Genomic DNA, 14,073 nt, shown 5'->3' with positions numbered 1-14,073 from the left:
GGTTAAGTCTCCGAGTTTCTACTGCAGGGGCCACTGGTTCAGTACCTGGTGGGGGAACTGAGATCCTACCGCATGGTGTGGCCAAAAAAAAAAAAAAGTCTGTAATCTCACTGTCTGTATATCTTCATGGACTTCCTTGGTGGCTCAGTAGTAAGGAACCTGCCTGCCAAGGCAGAAGATGCAGGTTCAATCCCTGGGTCGGGAAGATCCTCTGGAGAAAGAAATGGCAACCCACTGCAATAATTCTTGCCTGGAGAATTCCATGGGCAGAGGAGCCTGGTGGGCTACAGACCATGAGATCGCAAAGAGTCAGATACAGCTTAGCGAGTAAACAACATATCTTCATATTCCCTCTGTGTGTGTGTCTCTCTCTAAATGAAGTCAGCATCTTACTGTTTCATATGATTCCCACTCTGCCGCCCCAGCATTCTTTTGTGAGCCTTTCCGCATGTCATTGAAAGAATTTCATGACCACCATTTTTACTGCTTGCCTAAGATTCTTTATGTAGATGTACCTCAGAGCTTTTTTTTTCTGATATAAGTTGAACATATAGAAGATTGGAAATAAAAGAGCTCTAACAGTTAAGAATCGCCTGGCATTGCTTATGAAATATGGCAACTGAAGGAACTCAGTTCAGTTGCTCAATTGTGTCGGACTCTTTGCGACCCCATGAATCGCAGCACGCCAGGCCTCCCTGTCCATCACCATCTCCCGGAGTTCACCCAAACTCATGTCCATCGAGTTGGTGATGCCATCCAGCCATCTCATCCTTTGTTGTCCCCTTCTCCTCCTGCCCCCAATCCCTCACAGCAGCAGAGTCTTTTCCAATGAGTCAACTCTTTGCATGAGGTGGCCGAAGTATTGGAGTTTCAGCTTTAGCATCAGTCCTTCCAATGAACTGGAAGGGGTCAGTTTTCATTCCAGTTCCAAAGAAAGGCAATGCGAAGAATGCTCAAACTACCGCACAGTTGCACTCATCTCACACGCTAGTAAAGTAATGCTGAAAATTCTCCAAGCCAGGCTTCAGCAATCCGTGAACCATGAACTCCCTAATGTTCAAGCTGGTTTTAGAAAAGGCAGAGGAACCAGAGATCAAATTGCCAACATCCACTGGATCATGGAAAAAGCAAGAGAGTTCCAAAAAAACATCTATTTCTGCTTTATTGACTATGCCAAAGCCTTTGACTGTGTGGATCACAATCAACTGTGGAAAATTCTGAAAGAGATGGGAATCCCAGACCACCTGACCTGCCTCTTGAGAAATCTGTACGCAGGTCAGGAAGCAACAGTTAGAACTGGACATGGAACAACAGACTGGTTCCAAATAGGAAAAGGAGTACATCAAGGCTGTATATTGTCACCCTGCTTATTTCACTTCTATGCAGAGTATATCATGAGAAACGCTGGGCTGGAAGAAATACAAGCTGGAATCGAGGTTGCCGGGAGAAATATCAATAACCTCAAATATGCAGATGACACCACCCTTATGGCAGAAAGTGAAGAGGAACTAAAAAGCCTCTTGATGAAAGTGAAAGAGGAGAGCGAAAAAGTTGGCTTAAAGCTCAACATTCAGAAAACGAAGATCATGGCATCTGGTCCCATCACTTCATGGAAAATAGATGGGGAAACAGTAGAAACAGTGTCAGACTTTATTTTCTGGTCTCCAAAATCACTGCAGATGGTGACTGCAGCCATGAAATTAAAAGCCGCTTACTCCTTGGAAGAAAAGTTATGACCAACCTAGATAGTATATTGAAAAGCAGAGACATTACTTTGCCAACAAAGGTCCATCTAGTCAAGGCTATGGTTTTTCCAGTGGTCATGCATGGATGTGAGAGTTGGACTGTGAAGAAGGCTGAGCCCTGAAGAATTGATGCTTTTGAACTGTGGTGTTGGAGAAGACTCTTGAGAGTTGCTTGGACTGCAAGGAGATCCAACCAGTCCATTCTGAAGGAGATCAACCCTGGGATTTCTTTGGAAGGAATGATGCTAAAGCTGAAGCTCCAGTACTTTGGCCACCTCATGTGAAGAGTTGACTCATTGGAAAAGACTCTGATGCTGGGAGGGATTAGGGGCAAGAGGAGAAGGGGACGACAGAGGATGAGATGGCTGGATGGCATTACGGACTCGCTGTGATTCATGGGGTCGCAAAGAGTCGGACACGACGGAGCGACTGAACTGAACTGAACTGAACTGAACTTCCAATGAACACCCAGGACTGATTTCCTTTAGAATGGACTGGTTGGATCTCCTTGCAGTCCAAGCAACTCTCAAGAGTCTTGTCCAACACCACAGTTCAAAAGCATCAGTTCTTCGGGGCTCAGCTTTCTTCACAGTCCAACTGTCACATCCATACATGACCACAGGAAAAACTATAGCCTTGACTAGACGGACCTTTGTTGGCAAAGTAATGTCTCTGCTTTTGAATATGCTATCTAGGTTGGTCATAACTTTTCTTCCAAGGAGTAAGCATCTTTTAATTTCATGGCTGCAGTCACCATCTGCAGTGATTTTGGAGCCCCCCAAAATAAAGTCTGCCACTGTTTCCCCATCTATTTCCCATGAAGTGATGAGAGCAGATACCATGATCTTCGTTTTCTGAATGTTGAGTTTTAAGCCAACTTTTTCGCTCTCCTCTTTCACTTTCATCAAGAGGCTTTTAGTTCCTCTTCACTTTCTGCCGTAAGGGTGGTGTCATCTGCATATCTGAGGTTATTGATATTTCTCCCAGCAATCTTGATTCCAGCTTGTGCTTCTTCAGGATGGGACTATTGCTGAATAGATTAGTAGTTGTGTTTGGTTCACCAGGGGAGAGGGGAAACCACATTGCTCCCCAGGAGTGGGACCACAGACCAGAGTCACTGGTCTAGGTCACAGCTTGGAAGTATCAGCATGACCTCTGGGTGGGGCAGGGGCAAACTTTTTTTCTTGTAGCTTAAACATGGGAAAGTAAGGAAAGAGTGTTAAAGGCTGACCCGGGAGATGGTTTTGCCTTTTCTAGAAGGGGACAGATGCAGAAAACCAAATTGGTAGAGAGGCATGCATGTTAAGGGGACTGGGCTTGTGGGAAGGTAAAAATTAATTTTATTCAAAAAACTTGTGTTGAGTGATTAATGTAAACAAGGCATTTGAGTGTTAGTCCCCTCCAGGCTCCTCTGTTCATGGATTCTCCAGGCAAAATACTAGAGTGGGTAGCCATTCTCTTCTCCAGGGGATCTTCCAGACCCAGAGATCAAACCTGGGTCTCCTGCATTGCAGGTAGATTCTTTACCTTCTGAGCTACCAGGGAAGCCCCTTGAAGGGGCTCCAAAAAATTGTGAGCCTTAGACTAGAAGACAGAAAGGGATACTAGATGGAAGAGGCCCTTCTGGGGAACTGAATGTTCACAGCCCCTGACCACCTTGCCATGATGGGTCCAATGCCTCACTCGGGCCAGTGCAGCCTTTCTCTGTTGGCACATCAGCTGTGCTCCCTGGAGGGGTAAGCTGATGAGTGAGACAGTTTGAGTCGCCAGCAGACCGATTTCCTGTCCTGCCACTTTCTGCCCTCTGGCCCCTCCAGCGTCTCCTGCCACCATCATCACTGCCCCCCTCCACCTTGCCCCCCAACGCGTCCCTGGTGATAGGTGGGTTGATGCACCGTGCCCATCACCTATAGCTGGTTCCTAAGCTTTGTGTCCAGTGGTGCACACGAGATTCCAGATGTGCAGAGAGGAATGTGGAGGGGCTTAGCAGAGCCCCAAGTTAGTGGCGATAACCAGTTTTGTGTTCACCTGCAAGCCAATTCAGCCCATTCATTGAAAGCCCAGGACAGTAGTTGGGAATGGTTCCTATTTGGTTGTCATCCAAGTAGAATCCGGTTCGGTCTATTTTTGTTGATGCTACATTGGCATTTTGCGTGAGCATTTCATAAACTGAGCCAAAGGGAGGAGGTAGGGAGTGAATTACACATTTAGAACCTACTCTAGAGAGCCCAAACTTGCAAAAGAAACAGATAGAGCCGTCTGGTAGCGTCTGTGGGATACGACTTACTTGTTCAGTTATCTCTTAGTGGTTATCTCTTATCTCAATCTCCTACGTCCATTGAGAGGACACTATCCATGTTATCCTCCTGGGGATTCCATACTTGGAGTAAGGAGCCCTTTCAGGTTTATTGTCTGTGATTGGCTTCAATCCTTGGAGAATGTTTACTTCCTTGGGTTTCCTGTGTTGTAGCCAACAAAACCGATACACACACAGTTTAAATTCAAAAGCTACTAAGGGGGTGAATTCATTTCCAAGGGCTGTCATAACAGATTAGCACAAACTTCGTAGCTTCAAATAACAGAAATCTGCTCTGTCATAGTTGTGGAGGCTGGAAGGGTAAAATCAAGGTGTTATCAGGGCCCTGCTCCCCTGAAGTTCCCAGGGAAGAGTCCTTCCTTGTCTCTTTCAGCTTCTCATGGCCCCGTGTTTCCTGGCTTGTGGCTACATCATTCCAGTCTGTCTCTGCCTTTCTGTGTCCTTCTCCATGTGTCTCTGTGTACCCTCTTCCCTCCTGATATGTAGGCCTGCCCCAAATCAGTTATGAGCACATCTTAACTAAGTATATCTGCAAAGATCCTATTTCCAATTAAGGAAATTCAGAGAGTCCAGGTGGACATAACTTTGGGCAGAAATCTATTCAACCACTACAAGGGATCACAGTGAAAAGTGTGCCCCTCTCCCTCTGGATTCCTATAAGCATCCATGTTACCAGCTCCTTGTGAATTCTTCCACAGATATTCCAAGCAAATAGAATAAAATGTATTTTCTATTTTCTTCCATGGGGCTTCCCAGGTGGTGCTGGTGGTAAAGAAACCTACCTGCCAGTGCAGGAGATTCAAGAGAATGCGAGTATGATCCCTGGGTCAGGAAGATCCCCCTGGAGTAGGAAATGGCAACGCACTGCAGTATTCTTGCTTGGGAAATCCCATGGACAGAGGAGCCTGGCAGGCTACAGTCCGTGGGGTCACAAAGAGTCAGACATAACTGAGCATCTGAGCACACACACACATTTTCTTCTGCAGAGTGACATCCGGAGTACACAGTGTGCCGTACTCTTAACAGTTTTTCTTGAATTTCCTTCCTCCTGTCTGTACACAATGCCCCCTCATTCCTTTCAATAGATGCATGGAACTCTCTTGTATGTTACTGTATTCCTAAAACATACTTAATGGTGGACATTTAGTTGTTTTGATCAGAAACTAAAACAGCCTTGTCTCCCCCAGATGCTGCCCTGCAGGTGGACACAGTGGTCCCCAATGCCACGGTGTTCGAGAAGGCAGCTTTCCAGCTGGACTGTAGCATCGTGTCTCGCTCCAGCCAGGACTCCCGCTTCGCTGTGGCCTGGTACTCCCTGAGGACTAAGGCTGGAGGAAAAAGGGGTAGCCCTGGGCCAGAAGATGGGGAGGAGGAGGAGGAGGAGGAGGAAGTGGAGGTGGATGAAGAGGAGGAAGAGGACCCCACAGAGCGGACAGCCCTGCTGAGCGTGGGCGCAGATGCTGTCTTTGGCCCAGAGGGCAGCCCCTGGGAGGGCAGGCTTCGCTTTCAGATGCTCTCCCCGCTCCTCTACCGGCTCACCGTGCTGCAGGCCAGCCCCCAGGACACGGGTAATTACTCCTGCCGCGTGGAGGAGTGGCTGCCCAGCCCTCAAAAGGAATGGTACCGGCTGACCGAGGAGGAGTCGGCCCCCATCGGCATCCGCGTTCTGGACACAAGTAAGTTTTTTAAGTTTTCAGGGGAAAGTGTCACACTGTTGATTCTAGGTGTCTGGAAGAAAAATCAGAGCTTGATGGGGGACTGCTAAGCTGTTTTCTTGCCTGTTACAGGCGTTTAGGATTTGACACACCAGTTTAAGTAACTGACTCTTGATTGCCCTTGTGAAAAAAAAAAAAATGGCGATAGGAATTAAAGTGATCATATACCCTCTCATTTTTATAAAAAAGTTGATTCTCCACCAGATTAAATTTTAGTTAGATTTCATTATACATGTATATATTTGATGAAGGTGAAAGAGGAGAATGAAAAAGTTGGCTTAAAACTCAACATTCAAAAAACTAAGATCATGGTATCTGGCCCCATCAGTTCAGTTCAGTCGCTCAGTTGTGTCTGACTCTTTGCAACCCCATAAATCGCAGCACGCCAGGCCTCCCTGTCTATCACCAACTCCTGGAGTTCACTCAGACTCACGTCCACTGAGTCAGTGATGCCATCCGGCCATCTCATCCTCTGTTGTCCCCTTCTCCTCCTGCCCCAAATCCCTCCCAGCATCAGAGTCTTTTCCAGTGAGTCAACTCTTCACATGAAGTGGCCAAAGTACTGGAGTTTCAGCTTTAGCATCAGTCCTTCCAAAGAAATCCCAGGGCTGATCTCCTTCAGAATGGACTGGTTGGATCTCCTTGCAGTCCAAGGGACTCTCAAGAGTCTTGTCTAACACCACAGTTCAAAAGCATCAATTCTTCGGCACTCAGCCCTCTTCACAGTCCAACTCTCACATCCATACATGACCACTGGAAAAACCATAGCCTTGACTAGACGGACCTTAGTCAGCAAAGTAATATCTCTGCTGGCCCCATCACTTCATGGTAAATAGATGGGGAAAAGGGGGAAACCGTGACAGATTTTATCTTCTTGGGCTCCAAAATCACTGCGGACAGTGTGTGCCGCCATGAAATTAAAGATACTTGCTCCTTGGAAGAAAAGCTGACAACCTAGACAGTGTGTTAAAAAGCAGAGACATCACTTTGCTGACAAAAGTCCATATAGTCAAAACTATGGTTTTTTTCAGTAGTCACATACGGATGAGAAAGTTGGACTATAAAGAAGGCTGAGCGCCAAAGAATTGATGGTTTTGAACTGTGGTGCTGGAGAAGACTCAAATTGAGAGCCCCTTTGACAGCAAGGAGATCAAACCAGTCAGTCCTAAAGGAAGTCAACCCTGAATATTCATTGGAAGGACTGATGCTGAAGCTGAAGCTCCACCCTTTGGCCACCTGATGAGAAGAGCTGACTCATTGGAAAAGACCCTGATGTTGGGAAAGACTGAAGACAGGAGGAAAAGGGAGCAGCAGAGGATGAAATGGTTAGCTAACATCACTGACTCAAGAGACACAGTTTGCACAAACTCCAGGAGATAGTGAAGGACAGGGAAGCCTGTGTGCTACAGTTCATAGAGTTGCAGAGAGTCAGACATGACTTAGCAACTCGACAACAACCACATACAGGTATATTGTTAGATGTTACCTTGTGACTCATTAGAATATCCAGCTTAGTCTCTTTTTAGCAAATCAGCAACAGAAGGGGAAGAATCCCAAAGAAAGGCAATGCCAAAGAATGCTCAAACTACCGCACAATTGCACTCATCTCACACGCTAGTAAAGTAATGCTCAAAATTCTCCAAGCCAGGCTTCAGCAATATGTGAACCGTGAAATTCCAGATGTTCAAGCTGGTTTTAGAAAAGGCAGAGGAACCAGAGATCAAATTGCCAACGTCCGCTGGATCATCGAAAAAGCAAGAGTTTCAGAAAAACATCTACTTCTGCTTTATTGATTATGCCAAAGCCTTTGACTATGTCGATCACAATAAACTGTGGAAAATTCTCAAAGAGATGGGAATACCAGACCACCTGACCTGCCTCCTGAGAAATCTGTATGCAGGTCAGAAAGCAACAGTTAGAACTGGACATGGAACAACAGACTGGTTCCAAATAGGAAAAGGAGTAGGTCAAGGCTGTATATTATCACCCTGCTTATTTCACTTATATGCAGAGTACATCATGAGAAACGCTGGACTGGAAGAAACACAAGCTGGAATCAAGATTGCCGGGAGAAACATCAATAACCTCAGATATGCAGATGACACCACCCTTCAGGCAGAAAGTGAAGAGGAACTAAAGAGCCTCTTGATGAAAGTGAAAGAGGAGAGTGAAAGAGTTGGCTTAAAGCTCAACATTCAGAAAACAAAGATCATGGCATCCAGTCCCATCACTTCATGGTGTCAGGGAATGTTTAACAAGAGGATTCCTACGTGCTGTTTCTCATAAATCTTCTGTTCCCTATCAGTTTCTGTTGTCAGAAACTAGTGGAACAGCAAGCTGCTCCCAGGACTGAGGTCATTACGTGAGACAGGCTTGAGTCTCCTTCAGTAAACATTCTCTTTACGGCAAAAGTGCTTAGTCCCAATCCCCTTTCTTGAGATATGGATTGTCTCCTGACCTTGTGACCATTATTAATCCCTCGTTCCCTTGGTAAAGGTTGCTGTACGTTTGGTTTTCTGATCTTTATCATTGTCGAAAGAAATTTCTTGTACAACAGCCTATATATACTCACCGAAAGATCATTAAAGCACCTTTGCTCCATCAGAGCTTAGGTCCCCGTGTCTGTCTTTCTTTCTTTCTTTCTTTCTTCCTCTCTCTCTCCCCTTCCCTCTGGCTCTCTCTTTCACTTTCTTATTGTCGACTGCGACCACCAGGTTCAGGTCCATTAAAGGACCCCAACAAGTGGCACCCAGAACATGGACACTGGTATATGTGGCATTTCGGACGGAGTGACTCCAGGCTTATTGAGGTCAGGGCCTATTGAGGTCGGTAAGTACTAAGACACGGGTCAAACGGCTGAAAAGCCCCATTATTTCTCTGCTTTACTTCACTATTTGTTTAAAGTTCAGGGATTTTTAGTTTCGCGTCAATGAATAGAGGCTTGCTTTCAAACAGTGGTTAAATATAATCCTTGGTTCTCTGATAAATGCAGTTTTGATTTAGAAATTTGACACCAGGTCAAAGAAAATGTTGAACGAGCCACCAGGCAGGGAAAAAATATTCCAATTGATTTCTGGCCCCTATGGGCTCTCATGAAAGCTGTAATTCTGCCATTCATTTCAAGGTAATTCTAGCCCTCACGATATTCGACAACAGACTGAACATTTATTGCATGAATATCAAGTAGATGATAAAACTTTACAAAAGGCCCAATTAGAACAATGTAAAATATTTCAAAATTTTCTTACTAGCCCTGCCCCGGCTGCTTCAAATGCTCCTCCTGTGCCAAGAGGCACAACTCCAAAAGTCTCTCCTTTGTTAGAACCTAATGAAAGTTATGCTAATTTTTTAGCTAGACTAGAAACTGCTGTTTCCCATACTGTAATAGGAGAAGAAACCAAGAAACAGCTAGAGAAATTACTTACTTATGAGAATGCAAATCAGGAATGTTAAAGAACTATCCCTCCAATTCGTGAGACCGGGACTAATATTGATTATTTGAAGGCTTGTCACAATCTGTGATCAGAAACTTAAAAGACGCAAATGCTAGCTAAGACAATGGCTTCTATCTTTAAAAAGGGAAATGAAGGATGCTTTACATGTGGAGATAAAAATCATTTAAAAAGGGACTGCCCTGAGAAGGCTAATAAAAATCCTCCAAGAAGTTGCCCTCGCTGCCGTAGAGGAATGCATTGGGCCAAAGATTGTAAATCTAAATTTGATAATGAAGGAAAACCTATTCCAGGAAACTCCAAACAGGGGACCCCCTAGGTCCCCTAGAACAAAAACAAGGGGCAAATTCTATCTTTTCCCTCAAACTCTCAACATCCGGCAATGCTGCCATCAATATACCAGCCCTAAATGATTTTTTCCTTTACCCTCAAGCAGTCCCTTCAAGAGTACTTACCGGACTTTTTGGACTTCTGCTTCCACAAACCTTCGGTCTTTTACTTGGCCCATCTAGTTTGACTTCTAAAGGAATTAATGTTCACCCGGGAATAATGGATTCAAATTATAAAGGAGAGATTCAAATTGTGATGTCATTTCAGGTTCTATGGCAATTCAAAATGGGGGACAAAATTGCTCAGTTACTTCTTTTGCCTTACACTTCTATTAACTCCTCTAGTGATACACGGACAGGCAGATTCAACAGTACAGATCAAAAACAATTCTTATGGACATCATTGGTATCTGAATATGCCCAACTAAAAATAAGTATCAAAATTAATGGTAAAAGATTTTCTGGTCTCCTCGACACTGGATCTGATATTACTATTATTTCCAAACACTTATGGCCCAAATCCTGGCCTATACAAAAAAATCTCTTGCCAAATTGCAGGAATTTCTCAAACCAAAGTACAAGAAATTTATCAAAATGTTCAGATCTACCCATATGAAGGACCAAAAGGCCAGCCTGCAACATTAAGACCTTATGTGATAGATGCACCCCTTAATCTAATAGGAAGGGACTTATGCTATGGCAAACTCAGATATACATTCCATATTTTTCCTAAGGGCCACTGCTCATTTAACAAACAAAGCAATTATTAAAATAACTTGGAAGAATGACGAGTCTATTTGGGCAGAGCAGTGGCCCCTTACGAAAGAAAAATTACAGGCTACTAAAGAACTTATAGACACAGTTAGAATTAAAACATATTGAGGAATCTTGCTCCTTGAAACTCTCCTATTTTTGTTATAAAAAAGAAATCTAACAAATGACCTCTCTTAACAGACCTTAAAAAAGGTTAACGCATCTATGAAACCTATGGATACATTACAACCGGAGATCCCATCACCTATTATTGGCACATTATTATTGCTGATTTACAAGATTGCTTTAGACTCCAGAGAAAACTGATTAAAATAAAATTTTTTTTTGAAATTGCAAAACCGATTCTTTTTACATGTGCAGTTAGGAAAAGGTTAACTTTTGTTAAAATTTTTTGGAACTCCAATTCTGCCTGGGAAACAAAAACAGGCCTAAGAAAAAACCTAAAGTTAACTCTTATCATGTCCTTGGGATACACAGCCCACTCTATCTAGGATTCCAGCCATAAACAAATTGGTGGAACTCAAAAAAAACAAACAGATATTGTAAATTTCAAGCGGAAAACTATGCCTGTCTATCTAAAATTATCTATGTCTCAATATATGTCTTTATTTTTAGATAATATGAAATTAATAAGCTCTATTTAAATTCAAGTCCACATGAACTGAAAAATATTCAATATTCAATATAATGTTTATTTAAATATAAATATAATTTAAATATAATTATATGCTAATCTAACTAAGACATGTCTTAAGTCATCAACATTATATAATACTTTTATTGTGCCTAGGTTTAAGGTAAACTAAATTTGTCAACAAGAAGGTAACTCTTTATATATATATAAATATATAAATGAGATGAAAACTTTTAGATAAACTATTAAAAATAATTATATTTTTAATAGAATAATCTATTATAATAATCTAAAATAATCTCTTAGGATTGGGGTAACTTAAGTTTCTGGAGATACACTAAACTAAATAATAAAAGTTTATTAAATAGCTAGGTCATTTCCAAATGAAGTAAGATTTTAAAACATGAATTACTGAACGCTAACTTCCTCTTACAAAAAATTTTTTCTTACTAAAATACTAAAGAGATTTTAGACTATTAATAAATATAAATAAAAATAAATATATATATTATATTCATCAATCTATAAAATGCTAACATACAAGACACTTCATAGTTGCTAAAGAAAAGTAAGATACATGCTTTTAATAAAAAGATATAAGACATGGCAAAATGAATATGAAAATATAAAAAAGGTTTAAGACAAATGAAAGAAAATTTGATGGCAAATGGATGTAACTCATTGCCCTGAACTTTTTTCCTCTTCCTTCTTACATGTCTCGATTGATATAAATTCTTCTTTTATATGGGCCACACCTCTCCGAGGTGAAACTACACAACATATTATAACCCACCTATTAACTTACTTTGCAATAACGAGAACACCTAATTCTATAAAAACAGACAATGGCCTGCCTTTATTTCTAAGCAAACTCAAACAATTTTTACATTCATTCTCTATTAAACAGATTACAGACATTCCTTATAATCCACAAATACATGACATAATTAAACACATTACACACTGTAACTGCAAGTAAAAAATTAAATAAGAAATACACAGAAACACTTTTATCTTCCTTATCCAGAACAGACTTTACCAGATTCTAGTGCAATATATTCTTTAAGCCTATAACTATTATTACTATAGCTTTATTTCTGTTTCCAGTCTGTAAGATTCTTAAAATAACATCAACCTCACTGCCTATTTCACAGTACAAAACGAAAACAACATTAAAAAAGACACCATTTGCCAAATAAGTTATTTGTTCCTAAGAATATCAAAAATACAAAATATTCACCTTTTCAAGTCTGTCGTGAAAGTACAATCATCATCTTTAACAGACTGAACAGAGACTTTCAACAACCGCCAGGTTGCATTTCTTTTTCCAGGGACAAGGTCAGGTATTTGGGTGTGAGCAACGTTTCATTTGTCAACTTGTTCTGCATCAGCTTTTCAGTAATTTCACTTAGGAAAAAATGTTTGACTGTTTGCTCCTAATCCTTTGCCCCCAGATAACACAAACCACTTAAAACACAGTCAGATCCCATTTCTTTTTATATCAAGAAAAATGTATGCACTGAATGAGGAAGAAATCAACCCATTAATTCAATACCACAACCAAATACCAGGCCCCAAACAGATCTCTAGAAGATTTTTTTTGGACTAAAATATTTCCTAAAAGTGTTTTCATCATTATCGCTTTCCTTTCTTTCTGTAACTATTGTTAATATAGCTTTATTTATTATAAATTTTTTAAACTTACCGCAAGGAGATATTTTGACAAAAGCAGAAAAACATTTCGAGACATTGAAGGACACCTCCCTTCCTTTGCCCATTTGGTATCAAGACAGATTAATCAATGGAAATCTAAGAAACTAATCTTACAGGGAAAAGGGTATGCTTCTATTTCTCCAGATGGATCCAACGAACTCACATGGCTTCCTCTTCGGAAGATTAAACCTAAGGGGGCACACAACATTCAAACTAGAGACCAAACAACAAAAACCCCAGGAAGAAGAAATTCCAATACAAGCCATGGCAGCTTTAAAAATTTCCATAAAACCACACTCGACGTCACCGACCTCATGATCTCCCTATTTGGGGACAGATAAAAACCCTTACTGAAAATCTGATTTCTCAACAGGGAACACCTCGGAATCCTGAGAATATTTTTCTTTGCTATGTTTGCTTTGCTTGCTTTTCCTTCCCGCATTCAGGCTGACTTTATTGATCACACTTATTGAGCTTATAGTGGGGGCCTAACCCCCGCCCCCTTTTTATTATAGATTACAGAATGGACAGATATAGGACCAATTGTATCCACTAATGACTCAACACATATGCCCCCTCCTTGGAGCTTGGAGGGGCCCTCTCATCCTGAGGAAGAAGGAAGATTAATTAACATTTCTCTAGGCTACGAAATCCTTCCTTTATACGTGGGCCCAATAAAATTATGTATTAATGTTAATCGACAAACTTGGGCTTTCGTCCTGCCTCCAAAAAAGAACTTCCACACATTGCTTGGATTATTTACTGCCCTTTCTTTGTCCATGAACCATGTTTATACTACTGAAACTTTAGGGAAACAATTAGGGAAAGAACAAAGAACACTATGCAAAGGTTTACTAATAAGATCTTTAAATATAATCCTTGTTCATTGGGACAAATGTCAGGCCAAATCAGGAAAATTAATAAAATTGCAAATTATATACTTGTTTTAACTCTTCTTTTTTTTAAATATAAATTTATTTTAATTAGAGGCTAATTACTTAATAATATTGTATTGGTTTTGCCATACAATGACATGAATCTGCCACAGGTATATATGTGTTTCCCATCCTGAATCCCCCCTCCCACCTCCCTCCCCATACCATCCCTCTGGTTCATCCCAGTACACCAGCCCCGAACATCCTGTATCATGCATTGAACCTGGACTGGTGATTCGTTTCACATATGATAATATACACGTTTCAGTGGCATCCTCCCAAATTATCCCACCCTCGCCATCTCCCACAGAGTCCAAAAGACTGTTCTATACATCTGTGTCTCTTTTGCTATCTCACTTACAGGGTTATCGTTACCATCTTTCTAAATTCCATATATATGCATTATTCTGAAAGACATGGGAATACCAGACCACCTAACATGCCTCTTGAAAAACCTAT

At 41.5% G+C, this 14,073-nt stretch overlaps 1 protein-coding gene across 17 annotated transcripts in view; it reads left to right on the top strand.

The window, feature by feature from the left end:
• The window catches only part of IGSF3 (immunoglobulin superfamily member 3), a 132,548-nt gene that overhangs the window by 102,196 nt on the left and 16,279 nt on the right, over window positions 1-14,073 (top strand). For 5 of the 17 annotated variants that reach the window (XM_060401596.1, XM_060401565.1, XM_060401586.1 and 2 more), the window contains 2 exons: window positions 5,250-5,738; window positions 7,789-8,383. In XM_060401596.1, coding sequence (XP_060257579.1) covers window positions 5,250-5,738; window positions 7,789-8,063 — 764 coding nt within the window. In that variant the 3' untranslated portion in view covers window positions 8,064-8,383. Of the gene's footprint in view, window positions 1-5,249; window positions 5,739-6,808; window positions 8,384-14,073 lie in introns of those variants that run through there. The other 12 variants (XM_060401604.1, XM_042253039.2, XM_042253051.2 and 9 more) reach the window with 4 other exon arrangements.

This window comes from Ovis aries, chromosome 1, assembly GCF_016772045.2.
Source record: "Ovis aries strain OAR_USU_Benz2616 breed Rambouillet chromosome 1, ARS-UI_Ramb_v3.0, whole genome shotgun sequence".
Classification (NCBI taxonomy): domain Eukaryota; kingdom Metazoa; phylum Chordata; class Mammalia; order Artiodactyla; family Bovidae; genus Ovis; species Ovis aries.
This window is presented reverse-complemented; position numbering and strand designations above follow the sequence as displayed.